Source organism: Actinia tenebrosa, unplaced genomic scaffold (genome assembly GCF_029948245.1).
Source record: "Actinia tenebrosa isolate PJP-AT-01 unplaced genomic scaffold, QUT_ActTen_1.0 PGA_scaffold1__47_contigs__length_23844297, whole genome shotgun sequence".
Lineage (NCBI taxonomy): Eukaryota > Metazoa > Cnidaria > Anthozoa > Actiniaria > Actiniidae > Actinia > Actinia tenebrosa.
The window spans coordinates 12,817,952-12,839,212 of NW_028292578.1; the positions used below are offsets into that span (position 1 = coordinate 12,817,952).

The following is a 21,261-nucleotide window of genomic DNA, read 5'->3' on the forward strand; positions in this document are numbered from 1 at the left end:
TAAGTGTTTGGAAGTTCTGAAAGAAAAATACACCTATGTTAGGTGTAGTAAGATTGAGTGTTAAATAAGCTCCAGCATACCAGCATATTGGGCAATCCAGTGCACGCTCCAAGAGCGTCTTGTTTAATATGAAAAATCATGCTCTCTTTACAGTAGTTTTCCTTTGAGATATGTATCAATTATTAGAATATGTATTTTTTGCTTTTTTGGGGTCCCTATGGTATTTTTATTGACACTGGGTTCCCTGTGTGCTATATTTAGTCGTAATGTAATCGGAACAACTCGTAATATTATCGGGAATTCCCGAATGAGCCAGCGATCGCCAGCGAACAGCGAATGCAGTCACTTTCAAACCAACCAAGATGGCGGGTGCGAAGTTTGAATATGATGACAAAGGCACTACATTTTATTATTTTGTAATATCATTCTACGGTCTGATCTTAGTCCCTTTGACGTATTACATATGGTTCTTTACTAAAGTAGAAGGTGAGTTATTCTGGGCTCATTTGGAGCAAAAACGAATGATTTTTCCACGGGTTTTCTTCACGTACTGAGTTCCTTCTCTAAGACGACGTGTCATTTGTTCTGTGGCTTCCTAATTCTTCGCATTAAATTGACTTCCCTTTGCCGCTTGTTTGTGGCTAGTTTATCTCTTCTTATCTCGGTGTGTCTCTTTTGTCTTTCAGACCAGGAGAAAAAAAATGATCGCGCTTGTAATTGTCCACCTTGTTTGGAAAAAAGACATCGTTTGATCAAAGTAAAACCCAAGTCGAAGACCATCAGATATTTTAGGTAAGAAGTCCTCAAAAACACTCTCTTCAGTACGATTTTTTTTAAATCCATACCTTATCGAACTAAACCCATCCTAGATTATTTCTTTCTGCTTCTATTTTTCTATTTATACGTGAGATATATATTTTAGATCCCATGTTTGTATACATGTAATTTGTATCAATAAGACTTGTACAATACATCGATTCGAAAACAATTTTTTACGTATAAATTTAACACAAAGTTCGAGAAAGCTTCTTGAGGACAATAGAAAAAATACCCTCTTTTTTGAGAAGGGGGAATTTCACTTTTTTCATGATATAATTTATATAAAATTTATAACTTTATAAATTATTTTTTAAATTAATTTAATTTAGTTTCCAAGAAAAATTGGCTCAAAAAAGACAAAAATAATTTATTTATTTTTGATATTTAACTTCTAATGTTTAAGAGTAAAAGATACAATAGTAATTACAAGGTTTTACCCTTTGTTACTATGTTAATAACAAGTAATTAAATCATTCCAATAATTCATTCTAGTATAATTCACTGATTGCCATGACCACCAAACTATATGTCTAATGCAAGTATTAGAACAATAGTATTAATTAATAGATTATTCATAGTTAGGTCGAAATAATAAAAGCATTTGTTTTAAAAACAAAAGTTTTGCCAAGAGATTTTTTTTGTTGGCAGCTCTTTGCATGACCATTCATTATTGAAACTTAAGGGGGTTCTCATTTATTACTGCTCGGGGGAGGGAGGGTGTTGAAAGCTTTGCAAACATTACCCAAAGCCCCTCTGCGTAACCCTCCTTTCATCATCCTGCAATAGTTCTCAGCCCCCATTAAATAATGTATGTGATAATCCCCCTAATCACTTTCTCAAAATAATGTAACCCCCACAATTTTGCAGACCCTCCCCCCATGCTCTATTAATTGAAAGCCCCTTTTTTTCCTATTGATCTTCCAATTAGCCATATGTCTTGACTTGACTTTTATCAGACCAAAGGTTATTTCAGGGTATCAATAAAATGTGAAGGTTTTTTTGAAGACCAATAACTAACAACATTGCATGAAAAAAATCAAAATTCAAAAATCAAAACTTGATAACATGGTTTGTCTTTTTACCAGTTTGTTTGCCCTGGTCGTACTGTGGGCCTTGTTCGTGTATGGCGGCTACAGAATTTCTCAATTCGAACGGGAGTTTGTGGAATATGATCCTTACCATGTACTCGAAATAGATCGAGTAAGTATGAAAGACGAAACAAGTGAAACTGTTTAGAGCAGCGGTGTTGATGATTGAGCATAATAAATTATTTATAATCTGCAAATATATATAACACAGTTTTTCACACAATTTTAGATTTTTTCCATACTCCACTACAGAGGGAATTTATAAAAGGAACCCCACTACCCCCTGGAACTTCTCATTTCTTTCCTTACAAACTCTGTAATTTTGTTCTTTCTCTGACCCTCCTCGTCTCCAAAATTTCCAATTCCCTCTGGGTGGGGTATGGATGTTTTCTGGAACTACACATTGCTAGTACAAGAAGAAATGACATAATCAGGGTTTTTAGTGAAATCCAACAGCCGGCTAATTTCGCCAGGTACTTTTCATGAACTCACCGCCCATTTTCGATTTAAGTTTTCCAAAATTTAGGAAAAACATGGGAAAGATTCGCTCACTGCTCCCAGCCTATTCATTATGTTTTTATGCTTAATCAAGCTGGTATTGAAAACTCCAAAAACAATAATACTCAAGGGTAGGAGTCTATTTCTCATATATTTAGCTGAGTTGTAATCATATCTTTCCTTCCCCCGCAGGGTGCGTCAATGGCAGAAATCCGCCGACAGTACAGGAGACTCAGCATGAAGTTCCATCCTGACAAAGAATCCGGAGATCCTAAGAAATTTATGAGAATCGCCAAGGCTTATGAGGCGTAAGTTACTAACTATTAGAAAAGAAATAATACATTGAAAATAAGCAATTCTTTATTTGCTAATCTCTCAAGGGAAAAAGTCAAACCATTATGCTCCAAAATAGTGTGTGGATTATTTATTTTGGTGTTGGGTAAAAGTAATTACTTACTTACCATCTGAGAGACCTATTGAATTGAAGAAATAGAAAACACGTGCACAAGCATGTGCTGTGTGCAGAGGGGTTGGCAGAACACAAGAGAAGTGTAGCGGAGTGCTTCTCGACACTTCTCAAGTGTTCTGCCAATCCCCAAGTGCTTTATAACTTCACACAGCACAACGAGCAAGTTTTTTATTTCTTTTATAAAATGCAAATTACAAAAAAACGTCATTTTGGATAGGAATGATGCTACTGAACGTGTGTGCACTGTTGTGTGCTCTCCAATCTTGTACCCAGAGCCTGCGTTTCTTCTTGCCTGCGGCAAAGAACGAGGGCTCTGGCATCAGCAATCTGTATTTTGGCGCATGCGCAATTTTCGGAAAGTGAGATATAAACAGTCCAAATAAGCAAAATTAAAATTAAATCGAACTCAAAATCAAATTAAAAATCATAGTACGAATTAAAAATCGGGGGGGGGGGGGGGGGGGAATATTTTAATTTTTTGGTGAGTCTTTGAACGCGTGTGCCTATATACCGGAAGTCCAAGAAATCCTGGTCTCAAAACATGGATAATGCTAGAGCCCTAGTTCTTCGTCGCAGGCCAGAAGAAACGCAGGCTCTGGGTACGAGATTGTGTGCTCTCATAAAGCACAAGCTCTCAACCAATCAGAATCAACATTTAGTTTATAATGCTTGATACTACTTTAGGTGTCTAAAGCAGGGGAGTAGCTTGGTCTTGGTTGTAGGGGAGGAGGGCAATGTACCAATACAAACACCTTTCCGCTTCTTCTTTACAATTCCCTGCTATATTCACAAGTTTAGAAAATATATTTTGGGAACTGTAAGATGACATTAAATATCTCTAAGATTTCTTTTCCTTTTACAGGTTGACGAATGAAGAATCAAGGAAGAATTGGGAGGAGTTTGGTAACCCGGACGGTCCAGGAGGTACGGCAAACCACTACTACCCTATGCTTTTTCACTCTTCCTTCTTCTCTCCTGTTCACTTTTTTCCTTCTTCACTTCTTCCCACCCACTTGTCCTTCCTTAATGTCTCCCTTTCCACTCCCATTTCCCACTTTCTATCCCTTTTTCCATCTCTTACTTTTCTTCTCTTCCACCACTTCCCATTTTTGCATTTTTTCTTCTTCAACGTTTTTTCACTTCCTTCCTTTCCATTTCTCCCCTTCCCATCTTCTTCATTTCTCCCTTCAACATTTTCTTCCCCTTTTCAACTTTCTCCCATCTCTACTTTCCCTTTAACCCTTCACTCTATCTTCCCTTCCCTCTCTTGAATTCTAAACAGTGGTTAAATGAATGCGAATTACTCAAAAAGTATTAACATTTGTTGGTTCCTAGCTACTAGTTTTGGTATTGCATTGCCGTCTTGGCTGGTCAGTAAAGAGAATTCAATGTGGGTAAGTAATTAAGTTATTTTCATATACCCCAACTTGTTTCTGCTAACCCAAAATTAAACCAATTAGAATTAACCTATTTAACCTGTTTAATGTGTTTAACCTTGTATCTAATTCTTTCCATCCCAGACCACATGTTATTCTCTTGAGAATAATATTCTTTGTTGCATTTGTATCCATATTCATGTGTCTTCTCATGTGCAACCATTAAACAGAGAAATGATACTCTAAAGAATAACAAATGGTCTGAAATTTGAAAACAACATACAAGTTAATTTGTCTATCTTGGTTCTGTTTGAGCCCAGTGCTGTGTGTCCAAAGGTCCAGATTGAAAATCCCTTTCCCAGTATCTGATAAATTTTCTAGAGCACCTCAAAGATATCTCCAAAAGATTTTGTTAAAACCTTTTAGGTACTGGCGGCATATGGTCTGGCATTCATGATTATTCTACCAATTAGTGTTGTAAGTATTGTTGTCTATTAATGAATATTATATATATATATATTATTCAGTGAATAAGGGGGGTGTAGCGGTAGTACACTCCCCTCTCACTTTTGGAGGAAAACCCTTGTGGCAAGGGAGAGAACAACACATCAAACAAACTCACTTCACGTGTAACATTCACAGGGCTTGAACCAGCGACCTGACATGTTGCATTCAGAAGTGAAGGATAATGCATTAGCAGCATATGCAACTTATGCCATCCTATAATACAGTAATGCCTATGTATGTTTTAGGATGTCTGTATTGAGCATAAATGCAATCCCACTAGCCAGATAAAACAAGTTTCTGAAAAAGTATATTAAGTGGGTGTCTTTTAAAATTGGTACATTTCTAATGCCATAACATGTATAAGAAACAGTGTGCCTCTCTGACTAAGATTTGATCTCAAAGTAAGATTTGAATAGGACGTTTGCATGGCATCATTGGCCTCTACTAGCAGACTTTCTTTTGTTCAGTTAATTAGCACCAATTGCCTTAATATTCTCTTGAAGGAATACAATTTTGGATAAGAGAGAAAATCTGCCAAGCATTATGGTAGTGGGAGTCAAATGACACCATCATGCAAACAGCCTATTGATTGTTTATTATGCTTTTCTCTACCAGGGCACATGGTGGTACAAGTCCATACAGTACAGCTGTGATCAGATTCTATTGGACACAACACAGTTATACTATTACTTCTTCCATAAAACACCTGGAATGCAGGTGAAAAGTAAGGATGATGATAATGATGATAATGATGATAATGATGATAATAATACTAATAATAATAATATAATAATAATAATAATATAATAATGATAATAATGAAAAGTAAGGATGATAATAATAATGATGATGATAATACTAATACTAATACTAATACTGCTAATAATAATAATATAATACTACTACTACTACTACTACTACTACTACTACTACTACTACTACTACTACTACTACTACTACTACTACTACTACTACTACTACTACTACTACTACTACTACTACAACAACAACTAATAATGATAATATAATTATTATAATAATATAATAATCAATCCTTTATTTACCAAGGGTAGCACTAATTAAATAACACAACATTGTGCTAATAAGCCAGTGGCCCTCTTCGTAATGTCTTATTGCTTCTTTAAATATCTTTTTTTTCTATTTTCAGGAATTCTCATGATTCTGGCTGGTTCTTTTGAATTTGAAAAAGGCCACAACGCTGAGGTACAAGAACGGGAAACTGATAACATTGAGATACCACAGGTATGTAATATAGTACAACCCCCAGCATGGGGGCGTCAGTACAACCCCATCATGGGGGCGTCAGTACAATCCCAACATGGAGGCGTCAGTACGACCCCAACATGGAGGCGTCAGTACAACCCCAACATGGAGGCGTCAGTACAACCCCAACATGGGGGCCTCAGTACAAACCTAACATGGGGGCATCAGTATAACCCCAACATTGGGTGTCAGTACAGCCCCGACATGGGGGCTAGTGCGGGTTCCTCTAAGCTCTATTTGGCTATCACAGTTATCATCCTAGTTTTATGAGAGAAGCAATTTATTAATAGCCTTTGGCTACCAAACCTGTGACCCTCATTCCAAAATTAAAATTGGAAAATGATTTTTGTGGAGGGAGGAAAAAATGGAGAACCCAAAGACTGGTAACTCTCGAAGCACAGAAGAGAACCAACAAGCAATTCTACTCATATATGATTGCTGTCCTTGGTTCAAGCTCATCACTGCAGTGAAAGGCAATATCATCACCTTCCCAGAAAATGACCAATTTTGTAGAGAACCCCCTGGATTTTGAAAACTTGAATATAGAATCTAAATCCCAAGAGGATTAAAAAAAAAAACATTTTGATTTGTCTGTTTGACTGACAGGTGATGCGAGAACTTCCTAATCTTGGCGACAAGAATAAAGAACCTCCATTGTGCTACCCATATAGTATCAAGGCAAGATCACTGATTCATGCCCACCTGTCCAGAATTGACCTGCCGCCAGACACTCTGAAGCAAGACCTGGACTTGCTCTTGAAGAAGAGTCCTCTGTTGGTACAAGAAATGATTAGCATTGTGGCTCAGTTAATGGCCATGGCAAAGGCTGGCAGAAGTAAGTATACTACATGTATAGTTCTGGGAGAGAAATACTGCGCTTCTTAGTTGGTCATGTCGATGTAGTGGTAATAATAACAACAAAAACAACAACAATAATAATCATCATCATCATTATCATCATGATGACAACCATGACAATGACAATGACCACGACAATGACCATGAGGACTATAACTACTACCATGATGATGACCATGACCATGACCACGACCAGCAAATAGTTATTACATTTACCAACTATGTAATGTGTTCATATTTGTAACCATTAATTCCAAATTAAGAAAAATCATAACAAGTTTTCATCAACCCTTTGACAATTATCCTTCTTTTTGTTCAGCGACCAACATGCCACGCCTAGAGACAGTAGAAAACTGTATGAAGATAAGTCAGATGCTTGTGCAAGGACTGTGGGAGAATAAGTCTCCTCTCTTGCAGCTGCCGCACATCAATCAGGATAACTTAAGACATTTTACAACCAAAAAGGTAAGAATAGCTTTCCAGGTGATCTTATTTTGACAGCTCATCAAAAACCAGCCAATCATCGCACAGGGAAAAATCCGTTGTACTGTCGTGTACGGGAATTGTCAGGGGAATTCTATTCAAATTCAAATTTCAAGTAATCGGCTAGTAATCGTACCCTACGATAACATCAATTAAACTATAATAAATATTTATGTGCACGCGCTGATGATACATCGTTTAAATATGACTTAAAAATGAGACCACCCAACCGAATTCACTTCTTGTTCTAGGGGTTAGGTTTAGGGTTAGGGTTAGGGTTGGCATTGTAGTAGTTCTTTGGTGCCGAAGGTACCGAGTTTGGTTCTTGGTGTCTTCACTTAATTTTTTTTCTAAGTGAGGAGAACCAAAATTTCTAAGTCCCACTCGTGTGTTCGGAAACCTATGACGTACTCTGTTAATCCGTACACGACGATAGTACCAAAAAATCTTAGCAGGCGGTCCATTGAATCTATTTAGCCTATAAGTAATATATACAGTATGAGTGGCTGATGGGTAGCCAAGAGTTGATATAACTAAGCAGACACGAATATTGTACAATGCTTATCAAACGTCTGGGTCAGTTCCTTTGTGTTTCACTAAAATTTTCAAAATAAAAGTGAATCTTGCCAAGAAAATCCAAGTTAAAGTTTATGCAATTGAACATGATTCTGTATCAGAATTATAAAACTCTTCACGGTCATGATTTCTATCGTGTTTTCCTCATGAATTATTAATGAGTTTGTTAATACTGAAAAAACATGGCGGGCACAGTCATAGAAAATACAGTAACTCTGAATCGTTGCTTTCCTAGCTACGTTATGGACTAGCAATGGATTTAAAATTCTAGCTATACTAAGTTATAACGACTACCTAAGGGTCAAATGGTTTGTTGTGTTTTTAATATTTATTTTATAAAATGAAACCTGTTTATTTTCTGATAAACAACTGAAACAAGGACTGCTTGATCAGCTACAATGATCATCTGCACTTGTTCCCCGAGATCGCCTGTTTAGACATATACATTGTGTCAAACAAATCACTTATTTCTTGTATAGGTCATGAGAGACCTTCATTTGGACTCTCCTCTGGGATATTTTGATTTTGACCCCCCCCCCCCCCCCCCCCCCCCCCCCTTAGGATGAGTTTACTTCCACCCCACTGTCCCATTTCACTAATTATTTACCCCAACTTTTTTTCCAGAGAAATATACGTTCTATAAAACAGTTAGTTTCAATGAAAGAAGAGGAAAGAAGGTAATAATATATAATAATAATGATAATAATAATAATAATAATATATAACTTTTTATGATTGAATAATGAACGATGACAAAAATACTATGTTATAGCTCTAACACTTTTGTGAAGCACTGGTCATGATTCAACCCTTAGCCCAGCATTTTTTTAAGTATGGGTGGTGTAAAGGTGAGAGCTCTAAGCGTTCAACTCTCACCAAGGCAACCTGGGTTTGATTCCCTGACTCAGTGTCATTTGCTTGTTGGTTTGCTCCTATGCTTCGAGTGGTTTTCTCCAACTTCTAAACTCTATTTGAAATCCAGTGGAAGAAGAGCCACTCTTTGGAATCCACTGTTAATCCCCAATTGTTTCACCTTTTCTTTTCTCTGGAAAAATCAACACTTTCAAATTCAAATAGTTGACTCATCTCTGGGTTCCATTCTTGGTCTCAACATGACATTTTGAAGATAACCTTCCTATGTTTTTTTGTCAGGTCACTGCTTAGGAATCTTAGTAATGAGGAATATAAGGACATAATAAATGTTTGTTGGACATTTCCAGTCATAGAAATGGATATAAGAGCACACGGTAAGAGCATTCAAAGATTCACTTCAAGAACTGTTTCATCTGAAGCAAATGTTGACGAAACCACTGTCTGAATATTGTTCAGAAGAAACGTGTATTGGGTTCCCTGTGTAGTGCATGCGCACTGGAGTAGGTCGAGCCGACCACGAGGCAAGAAAGAATAAATTCATGATTACGATCAAAATGATCCTTGCAAATTATTTTATGTATACTTTTGGTACTATAGTTATGAACTTTATTTTGTCCTCTTTACTACTACATTGAAGTGCGACCCTCAAAGTTTGTTCTCGTTTGCCAACCGGCATTTCAACGACCATCAATCAAAGAACTAAAAATAGGAAACTCAATATTTTGAGGGAGATTTTCAAACTTCGCAGGTCGCACATAAGGATAATGCTTGTAAATATTCATGATTTTGAGAATAAGTCAAATTAGTAGATTCCTAGCTCGTTTTTTCTAATATTTATTTTTGTATATCATTCACAGTTTTGGACGACACTGAAGATAAATCACTTATAACTGTAGGAGATATTGTTACTGTATCAGTCAAGCTGAAGAGACGGTCACTAGGGGTAAGTCCAGTCCGATACAGAGGTAGGGACTATATGAAGGAGGTGGGGGCTGCAAGAACCTTAGCTCCCTCCTCCCCCCTCCCAGACATTAGTTCCCCCCCCCCCCCCCCCAGACATTCCAAAGTTACAATAGATACAGTTTTTGTATACACAGCCCCACCAATAATTTTACCCTCATTTTTGATTTATTCCCTTATATTTTTCTATTTTATATAAAATTCAGTATTCAGGATAGATTTCTGAAATATTAGCCCCCCAATCTAAAATTCGCTCTTCAATCCCTGGGGGGTAGGGAGTGATGGTGCACATTAATTGTTACAAATGCTGATATAAGGTCCATTCCCCTTTGTTCTTTCATTAGGAATTTTTTGAAGATGAGAGTACCGAGATGCAATCTATTGAAGCTGATGGGCAGACTGAAGTCCACCCAGAACCAAAGGTAAGCATTTAGCTTCCTCTTTTGCCGGAATCTCTATTTGTGGCCATCATTTCTATATTCATATTTGGTAAGCTTACCTTATTTGGAATTGAATCCAGATTTCTTTTTGATTCATATTTTCGCCATTTAGGCCCCGTCCACACGTATCCGGAAATTTTTGTATCCGCAAATTATTTTTTGCGGATACGAAAATGTTTGCGTCCACACGCAGCGTATTCGAATCGTTTTCACCGTCCACACGTATCCGTTTTCATAAAATTTGCGGATACGGAAACAAAAATTTCCGGACACGTGTGGACGCAACCCGTATCCGCAAAAAAATTGCGGATACAAAAATTAGCGGATACTTTAGCGGGAACTTTAAAATGTTGAAAGTATGAATCAAAACTGAAGATATTATAGCAAAGAAATACTTCTATCCAGCTGATTTGAGAAAAAAACCGAAATTGATAACCTTTACAAAACTGAGGTGTCGCTTTTCTTCTTGAAAGTATTATTTCCAGGCCACCATTTTGGTTTTTTTTGTTTTTTTTTGTTTTTTGTTATGAGCGCTTGATAACAGCTACACAATAATTCATGAGTTTTATATTTTTATTGCAACTGCAGCCAGACAGGTTTTTATTTTTCGCTGGTCAGTCTTCACGGGCTTCATGAAACCTCATTTCTACTTCACTACTGTAGTTCTAAGTATATTATTTAGAGTCTTTCTTGGTGTAGCAAGCTTCATTGTATCCCAGCTGAGCGGTGAATTTATTTTCAGCCAATCACAGCGCGTTTAGCTGTCTTGCCGCCAGCCCTCATTCCCAGGCTACTGTAAGCCAAATTTTTGCGTATTTTTCTGTTTTCTTTTGACTTAAATATAACATATGTGTCTACAAGAAGCAGAAATATGGAAAGGTAGACTAAAAACAATTTCACTTTAGCGTTACTTTTGCTTCGTTCTTTAAAGCTCCAGAAATGCTTGGAGCCGGCCATTTTGTCCACACATGCTTTGCGCGCTGCGTTCACCGCTTAGCTGGTTCTGGGTTAGGGTTCTTTTCGTATCGCAGCCTATTGTTTATATCCAAACTCATTGTTCTCGGTTTTTTTTTTTTTTTTTTTTTTTTTTTGGTTCTGTGGAGGAGACTAAGTTGTCCTGACAACACCAAGAAAGAGTCATTATTTACAGCTGGGCTGACATAATATTTTTATTCCATTTGATGTAGGATTCGCCACAGGCACAGAAGGTCTGGCAGAAGAATAAAAAGAAGGGCAAAAAACAGAAACAAAATAAACAAGTTAGCAAGAAAAAACCTGTTAAACAACAAATCAAGAAGAAAGGAAGCGAGGAGAAAGATGTAAGTTAGAAAAAAACATGTAACAGCGCCAACATAAGAATTTAAAACATCTGAATTAAGTTTCATCAAGCAAATTATTTTGAAAAGAAATTCCAAGCTCCAGGTGAGATTTGAACCTGCGAGAAAAATTTGCTTGTCAAAACATTTAAATTACGTATTTAATAACTATCCAAGCAACAAAGACAAATACTTGCATAAGAAAAGACTTCTTAAGCTTAGGCGTAATGTTTTCCCATTTCGGACCACGTGTTATTCCCTTGAGAATGAGATTCTTTGAATCGTATATCTAATTCATGTTTTATTTTGTTTTGCGAAGAATCCACCAAAAGAGGAAAAGGACGAAAGTAAGAAAGAAAAAGAGACCAAAGAAGATGAGGAGGACGGAGAGGACGTCAATCGAGATGAAAAAGACCACAGTGGTTCAGAGAGCGGAGACGAGGAAAGCAGGTAAAATATGTTGTTATGGGATACCTGTGTTTTGGAGTACTTTCGTTTAAAATCATGTGAGAAAAGTCTTTGGATCTCGTCAAACACCGACCACCATGTGCTGTCAACCAGAATTCTAGTGTAAACTTGTAATAGACGTAATTGGTCTTGATACAATGTTTTCCCATTTCAAACCACGTGTCGTTCTCCTGAGAATAAGATTCTGTTTGAGTTGTATTCGATATTCATGTGTCTTCTCATGCACAACCGTTAACAAAGAAATGATACTCTAGGAAATGACATGTTGCACCGAGTCAAATAGGCCATTTACGACAAACAGTCACGTGCAGATATAAGACTTTGATAACAAATCAATTCAGCCCAAGGTCCCTTAGGGAAGGCTCTGCTCGATGGCAAACCAACTATAAACTGCTTCGTATCTTGTAATCAAAAGTATCTTATAAGGGAAAAAAAGTAGTTTTGAAAAGGTTGAGATAAGACATTAGTAATCCAGCAAAAAATCTTTAAATAAAGGAAGTCCAAATTTTTTCACCATCCAGTAACGATCACGTGTCAATCTATTGTAAAAGAGGCTTTGCACCGTCACGTAATGGCAGCCATGACAGGAGGCAGGAACAATTAAATCTGGTCTTATCTGATTAACATGAGAAAGAATTCAGTTTCTCAGGGGAAAAATTGTGCCTCCTGTCATGGCTGCCATCACGTGTGGGTGCAAAGCCTCTATAGACCTATTAACATTGCTCCAATTTTTCCGTTTTTTCTTAGTTTTTGTTTTCTTTCATTTTTGCTCATTCTTGCTCATGTTTGTCATGCTCCATTTTTTTACAGCGGAGAGGAAAGTGGCAACGAATCAAACCAGGAGACTGGGAAATCACTAGAAGAGGACGAGGAGGAATGGCAACGACTTCAGGCTGACATCAAAAACAAAGACGTCATCCTGGAAACAAAATCCAAAGAAACACACACCGTGCATGCGCCATACTTCCCCGAGGTAATTAGTCAGTGATGAGATTCGTTCTCACCAACTTCAAAATCTCTCTCGATTGGGGGGGGAGGAGGTTGACATGGGAAAATATTGGGAGGGGAGGGGGAAGATTATTAAAAAATGCAATCCTTTGGTGGCAATCGATTTCCTCTCATCTTTTTTCTTTATGTGCTACGTTTGGTTGCCAACCCTGTTGGCTCAGTTCGTTGAGCATCGGACTTCCGTGCGAGAGGCTGTGGACCTTGTGTCCTGCTGTCCAGCACCAGCCTGCAGGCAAAATCTCAAATAAGTAAATTATAAATGCGTAACTTATAATAATCGTTATGATCGTAACTTGTGTGACTAACAAGTGTATTGCGTGACGCAGGAAAAGCAAGAATGGTGGTGGATCTATGTGACAGACAAGCGACGAACAGCATTAATTACCCCTCCACAACAAGTTACTACTTTGAAAGATGAAGAAGAGGTAAGATAAATAATTTGTTCTATTTCTTATCGTTTCTTTATTTCTTTCGTCATTTCTCTCCTTTCCTCCACGATTCATTCTATTAAATGGACAACTGTGATGATACGGCGGCCATCTGGGATCGCAAGGCATTATGGGGCGTCCAGGGGGCACAGTAAAGCTTTGTTACAATAATGACGTCGATTGACATTAACAGCTTACCACAAGAGAATACAAAAAAGATGAATTAAGACGGCGCATTGATCACCTGTACCCATAATAGAAAGACAAACACACGAAACTCTATATATTTTCCGTCATCTTTGTTTGGCCCCCAGACAAGATGGTCGCCGTATCGTCGTAGTTGTCCATTCCCATCTATTTGTCATTCTTATTGCATTTTTCCTTCATTCTCATCCCTCCCCTCCCCTTTTTTTCCCATTGCTTCACTATTGTTCTCTCATTTGTATTCCTTCCACTTCTATTCTTATGTTACAAGCAGGGAAATGTGCCTCCTTGTAACGGTCTTCTTGGATAAGGACTTAAAACCGTAGCACAACCCTTCCTTAACCTGTAAATGGGGGACATAAAAGAACATGTTGAATTATTCGTGTAAGAGTAGGGGACTGTCTCCCAGTTCAACAACCTATCCCAATTGATGGGTTGCAAGCATTCCCAAGAGAGTTAAAAGACAAAAACATGGCGGCCATTGTGGTACCGTTAACAATGGATGCTAATGAGAAATCTTTTGTTAAATGGTGCCAACATGGCTGCGATGACGTACCGTTCAAACGAAGAACTTGGATGCATAATGCTAATCTACTAACAATATTCACTCATGATTGTAAGCTGCACGGCTGCTAATAGCGCTGCTAAGTCCTCAACTGGTCAAAATGTAAAGCGCATGTAGGCAATCTGGAATGTGCTATATAATAACCTCCCATTGATGTCAAAGTCTTCATTTTCTTTTTGGCGGCCATGTCTTTTTTTCTTTCTTTCTTTTCTTGTGGGAATGAATGCTTTTGTAATACTTTTACATTTTTACACTTTTACAAACGAACAAATTTTGTTTTTGTCAACTAATGTTGTTTTTTTTTTTTAATCTCATTTTTAGGTCGAACTTAAATTCCAAGCTAATGAAAAACCTGGTACATACCACTATACTGTGTCTCTGCGTTCCGATTCGTACTTTGAGCGTGATGTAATACAGAACTTCAAGGTAAGATTTTCCGCCATCTTTCTTAAAGCTGCTTTGTGTTGAACTTTTTCTTATAGAAAATCTATCGATTGCATTATCGTTTTTCGGCCTATTTTCCTACTCCCTGCGCTCGTGTCCACTTGAGACATCATCTATGATCAATAAGAGGACAGTCAATGGAAATTTATAGCCCCGTTTAGACTAGCGATTTTTGCGGCGATTTTTTTGCGATTTTGTCCATAATAAATAATGGTAAAGAATTGACTTGTAAAGTTTTTTTCAGGATACCAAGATTTTCTTAGACGAATGTCTCTTTTGAAGGATGAGACAAAAGATTTCATATTTCCGAAAATTGCCACAAAAATTGCAGCAAAAATCGCAGCAAAAATCGCCGCAAAAAAATCGCCGCAAAAATCGCCGCAAAAACCGCCGCAAAAATCGCCAGTGTAAACGGGGCTTATTAGCGATTTGTAAGACCTACCAGCCGCTCATGCTGAATTCCTTTTTCAGATCACTGTCGAAGAGGCCAAAGAATTCGAAACAAAGCAATGGGACTTTGAGAGCGACGAAGACGATAAAGACTCGGAGGATGAAAGTGGAGAAAGTGAATATGAGGAAGATGACGAAAATAGTGACTAAATCTTGTCCGCGCCCTCCCCTCCCATGATACCACGAGTGACCAAAACCACAATATGTACACAATTGGAACGAAATTGGACGCGTGTTTAAAGGGACTGGTGTAAAGTCTTGGTAATGATCATGTGACTTAATATGTAATTCACAATTTACAATCAAAAAACGAGCTTAAGGATTACGAATACTTCCGTCTCGAGTTGCTCTTACCCTCATTTATCACTTAGAGCGTGTTGCCGACAACTCTAGATGATGTGAGGGTTTTACTATATATTGGCTTTCGTCTATCAATGCTATAACCGTCAGAGTGAGTAACCGACTCGGTCCACTTGGATTTGAATGTTTTCCTATCACAGACCACGTGTCATTGTCTTGAAAAGGATATTTTTAGTTTGAGTTGTATCCATATTCTTCTATTAGTCATTCCGAGGTTGAGAAAAACTGGGTCGAGTTCATGTTATTGCAGTGCATTGTGGGGCTGATTTAAGGGACAAAAATAGACGCCATCTTGGAAATATGTCCCCTTAGACAATCCCACAATAGACTGCGATACCAACTCAACCCAGTCTTTTTCTCAACCTCAGAACGATTAATCTATTCCAGCCTTACTGGTAACACAGAAGTAATACTCAAGGGAATGACATTTGGTTTGTAACGTGAAAACATTGCATACAAGAAGTTTGCGTCTAACATGATGACGGAAGCGAAAAGCTTTAGCTGTAGACGGAACCGGAACAAGAGAAAAATTATATAATTAAGACTAAATTATTCGTTAAATTGTGGATTCTTTCCAGTTAGCAATTCCGAGATTGAGGGAACAACTAGGTGGAGTTGGCATTACAGTGCATTGTGGGGCTGCTATAGGGAACAAAATAGCCGCCGTCTTGGGAATATGTTCGCATATGCATATGTTGCTGTGTTGGTCAAATAATAGTCCCCTTCACGACTCCTCTGCAATATAGAATACATTATGATAATTAACATCAAAACGAGTGCAATGGTGAGTCACATTTACAAACTAAACTGAATAGAAAAGTACAGAAGGAAAACCGAATGCACTTTATAACATCCGGCGAGACGATAGAAGACACTTAGTCTCATAATCTACAGAACTAGAAACGACTCACCGTTCCTCTCGTCAATACACCTCATCACACAGCGCTATGTTAAACCTGCCTAACCTCGGCCTGAAGCGCTTGAATGCGAGGCCGCCCGTTCGGTCCATACGCTCTAATTGAACATGAAAACTAAATCAATAGGCTTGCGTAACAAAAGATGTCTTTAGTTATTCTTACTTTTAAAACAATTTTGTACCAGAGCCCACGTTTCTCTTGGTCAGCACCGTGCAACGATTTTTTTCATGATGCTGACCAAGAAGAACGTGGGCTCGGTAAGAAGTTCACATTTAGAGGTATTTGAAAGGTAATTCGATGGAAATTGTTACAAAATTTTAGATAGAAGCTATATATATATATATCTCTGTAACATTACCTTTGTGAATGGGGTTCGGTTAAGATTTCGTATAACTAAAAGTACGAAGACCGTATCCTAGATGATAGCCCTACCTGTGCTTACTACACCATAACCAATGTTAACTACACTGATTTCTTACTCATCAGTACTCCCCCACAATATCTTATAGTACGCAAAGGCAGTTTACTAAAAATCTAGACTAAACGTGAACAATCAATAAAAACTAATACTTACACCAAGACTCCTGGCTATCTTTAATAAGAAACCATGAACTATAGTCCATGGTTTTGATCCATTTTTGCCTATTTTCACACCTTTTAGAAAAATATGCATTATTTATGAAGCATGCAAAACTGGTCATTTTTGGCCATTTTTGGGCAAAAAGCATGGACTATAGCCCATGGTTTTGGTCCATTTTCACACCTTTTCAAAAAATATGCATTACTTATGACGCTTGCAAAATAGGTCATTTTTGGCCATTTTCAGCCAAAAAGCATGGACTATAGCCCATGGTTTTGATCGATTTTAGCCCATTTTCACACCTTTTGGAAAAATATACATTATTCATGAACGATGCAAATAGGTCATTTTTGGCCATTTTCAGCCAAAAAGCATGGACTATAACCCATGGTTTTGATCGATTTTAGCCCATTTTCACACCTTTTGGAAAAATATGCATTATTGATGAGGGATGCAAAATAGGTCATTTTTGGCCATTTTCAGCTAAAAAGCAGGGACTATAGCCTATGGTTGTGATCTATTTTGGCCCATTTTCACACCTTTTGGAAAAATATGCATTATTTATGAAGGATGCAAAATAGGTCATTTTTGGCCATTTTCAGCTAAAAACCATGGACTATAGCCCATGGTTTTGGTCCATTTTCACACCTTTTAAAAAAATATGCATTATTTATGAAGGTTACAAAATAGGTCATTTTTGGCCATTTTCAGCCAAAAAGCATCGACTATAGCCCATGGTTTTGATCGATTTTAGCCCATTTTCACACCTTTTGGAAAAATATGCATTATTGATGAGGGATGAGAAATAGGTCATTTTTGGCCATTTTCAGCGAAAAAGCATAGACTATAGCCCATGGTTTTGTTCCATTTTCACACCTTTTCAAAAAATATGCATTATTTATGAAGGTTGCAAAATAGGTCATTTTTGGCCATTTTCAGCCAAAAAGCATGGACTATAACCCATGGTTTTGATCGATTTCAGCCCATTTTCACACCTTTTAGAAAAATATACATTATTCATGAACGATGCAAATAGGTCATTTTTGGCCATTTTCAGCCAAAAAGCATGGACTATAACCCATGGTTTTGATCGATTTTAGCCCATTTTCACACCTTTTGGAAAAATATGCATTATTGATGAGGGATGCAAAATAGGTCATTTTTGGCCATTTTCAGCTAAAAAGCAGGGACTATAGCCTATGGTTGTGATCTATTTTGGCCCATTTTCACACCTTTTGGAAAAATATGCATTATTTATGAAGGATGAGAAATAGGTCATTTTTGGCCATTTTCAGCTAAAAAGCATGGACTATAGCCCATGGTTTTGGTCCATTTTCACACCTTTTAAAAAAATATGCATTATTTATGAAGGTTGCAAAATAGGTCATTTTTGGCCATTTTCAGCCAAAAAGCATCGACTATAGCCCATGGTTTTGATCGATTTTAGCCCATTTTCACACCTTTTGGAAAAATATGCATTATTGATGAGGGATGAGAAATAGGTCATTTTTGGCCATTTTCAGCTAAAAAGCAGGGACTATAGCCCATGGTTTTGTTCCATTTTCACACCTTTTCAAAAAATATGCATTATTTATGAAGGTTGCAAAATAGGTCATTTTTGGCCATTTTCAGCCAAAAAGCATGGACTATAACCCATGGTTTTGATCGATTTTAGCCCATTTTCACACCTTTTGGAAAAATATGCATTATTGATGAGGGATGCAAAATAGGTCATTTTTAGCCATTTTCAGCTAAAAAGCATGGACTATAGCCCATGGTTTTGGTCCATTTTCACACCTTTTAAAAAAATGTGCATTATTTATGAAGGTTGCAAAATAGGTCATTTTTGGCCATTTTCAGCCAAAAAGCATCGACTATAGCCCATGGTTTTGATCGATTTTAGCCCATTTTCACACCTTTTGGAAAAATATGCATTATTGATGAGGGATGAGAAATAGGTCATTTTTGGCCATTTTCAGCGAAAAAGCATAGACTATAGCCCATGGTTTTGTTCCATTTTCACACCTTTTCAAAAAATATGCATTATTTATGAAGGTTGCAAAATAGGTCATTTTTGGCCATTTTCAGCCAAAAAGCATGGACTATAGCCCATGGTTTTGATCTATTTTGGCCAACTTTCACACCTTTTAGAAAAATATCCATTATTTATGAAAGATGCAAAATAGGTCATTTTTGGCCATTTTTGGGCAAAAAGCATGGACTATAGCCCATGGTTTTGGTCCATTTTCACACCTTTTCAAAAAATATGCATTATTTATGAAGTATGCAAAACAGTTCATTTTTGGCTATTTTTGGGCAAAAAGCATGGACTATAGCCCATGGTTTTGTTCCATTTTCACACCTTTTCAAAAAATATGCATTATTTATGAAGGTTGCAAAATAGGTCATTTTTGGCCATTTTCAGCCAAAAAGCATCGACTATAGCCCATGGTTTTGATCCATTTTAGCCCATTTTCACACCTTTTGGAAAAATATGCATTATTGATGAGGGATGCAAAATAGGTCATTTTTGGCCATTTTCAGCTAAAAAGCAGGGACTATAGCCTATGGTTGTGATCTATTTTGGCCCATTTTCACACCTTTTGGAAAAATATGCATCACTTATGAAGGATGCAAAATAGGTCATTTTTGGCCATTTTCAGCCATAAAGCATGGACTATAGAGCATGGTTTTTATCGATTTTATCCCATTTTCACACCTTTTGGAAAAATATACATTATTCATGAAGGATGCAACATAGGTCATTTTTGGCCATTTTCAGCCATAAAGCATGGACTATAGCCAATGTTTTTGATCGATTTTGGCCTATTTTCACACCTTTTAGAAAAATATGTATTATTTCTGAAGGATATAAAACAGGTCATTTTTGGCCATTTTCAGCCAAAACACATGGACTATAGCCCATGGTTTTGGTCCATTTTAACAATTTTTCAAAAAATATGCATTATTTATGAAGGTTGCAAAATAATTCATTTTTGGCCATACTCAGCCAAAAAGCATGTACTATAGCCCATGACTTTGATCTATTTTGGCCCACTTTCACACCTTTTAGAAAAATATGCATTATTTATAAAAGATGCAAAATAGGTCAATTTTGGCTATTTTTGGGCAAAAAGCATGGACTATAGCCCATGGTTTTGGTCCATTTTCACACCTTTCCAACAAATATGCATTATTTATGAAGGTTGCAAAATAATTCATTTTTGGCCATACTCAGCCAAAACGCATGGACTATAACCCATGGTTTTGATCGATTTTGGCCTATTTTCACACCTTTTAGAAAAATATGCATTATTTTTGAAAGATGAAACATAGGTCATTTTTGGCCATTTTCAGCAAAAAAGCATGGACTATAGCCCATGGTTTTGATCGATTTTGGCACATTTTCACACCTTTTGTAAAAATATACATTGTTTATGAAGGTTGCAAAATAGGTCATTTTTGGCCATTTTCAGCCATAAAGCATGGACTATAGCCCATGGTTTTTATCGATTTTAGCCCATTTTCACACCTTTATGAAAAATATACATTATTCATGAAGGATGCAAAACGGGTCATTTTTGGCCATTTTCAGCCAAAAAGCATGGACTATAGCCAATGTTTTTGATCGATTTTGGCCTATTTTCACACCTTTTAGAAAAATATGTATTATTTATGAAGGATACAAAACAGTTCATTTTTGGCCATTTTCAGCCAAAACACATGGACTATAGCCCATGGTTTTTTTCCATTTTCACACCTTTTCAAAAAATATGCATTATTTATGAAGGTTGCAAAATAGGTCATTTTTGGCCATTTTCAGCCAAAAAGCATCGACTATAGCCCATGGTTTTGATCCATTTTAGCCCATTTTCACACCTTTTGGAAAAATATGCATTATTGATGAGGGATGCAAAATAGGTCATTTTTGGCCATTTTCAGCTAAAAAGCAGGGACTATAGCCTATGGTTGTGATCTATTTTGGCCCATTTTCACACCTTTTGTAAAAATATGCATTATTTATGAAGGATGCAAAATAGGTCATTTTTGGCCATTTTCAGCCATAAAGCATGGACTATAGAGCATGGTTTTTATCGATTTTATCCCATTTTCACACCTTTTGGAAAAATATACATTATTCATGAAGGATGCAACATAGGTCATTTTTGGCCATTTTCAGCCAAAAAGCATGGACTATAGCCAATGTTTTTGATCGATTTTGGCCTATTTTCACACCTTTTAGAAAAATATGTATTATTTCTGAAGGATATAAAACAGGTCATTTTTGGC

The 21,261-nt window shown here is 37.0% G+C and overlaps 1 protein-coding gene across 1 annotated transcript; it reads left to right on the forward strand.

Annotated features, from left to right (window-relative positions):
• Positions 1-349: 349 nt before the first annotated feature.
• LOC116287682 (translocation protein SEC63 homolog) lies at positions 350-16,966 on the forward strand. The gene is made up of 21 exons (XM_031694362.2): positions 350-486; positions 687-792; positions 1,905-2,019; positions 2,598-2,713; positions 3,737-3,798; positions 4,210-4,268; positions 4,677-4,727; positions 5,373-5,481; positions 5,926-6,020; positions 6,648-6,876; positions 7,219-7,364; positions 8,583-8,635; positions 9,111-9,205; positions 9,689-9,774; positions 10,136-10,213; positions 11,419-11,550; positions 11,867-11,997; positions 12,826-12,988; positions 13,350-13,448; positions 14,542-14,646; positions 15,136-16,966. The coding sequence occupies exons 1-21, from the start codon at positions 363-365 to the stop codon at positions 15,262-15,264; spliced, it is 2,283 nt and encodes a 760-aa protein (XP_031550222.1). The 5' UTR covers positions 350-362; the 3' UTR covers positions 15,265-16,966.
• The last annotated feature ends 4,295 nt before the right edge of the window (positions 16,967-21,261 follow it).

Excerpts from the sequence above, each read along its gene's own strand:
- LOC116287682 (XM_031694362.2), top strand. The coding sequence starts at position 363 with ATGGCGGGTGCGAAGTTTGAATATGATGACAAAGGCACTACATTTTAT. Across the intron at positions 6,877-7,218 it reads CATGGCAAAGGCTGGCAGAA|CGACCAACATGCCACGCCTA; the intron begins GTAAGTATACTA and ends CTTTTTGTTCAG. Across the intron at positions 9,206-9,688 it reads AATGGATATAAGAGCACACG|TTTTGGACGACACTGAAGAT; the intron begins GTAAGAGCATTC and ends TATCATTCACAG.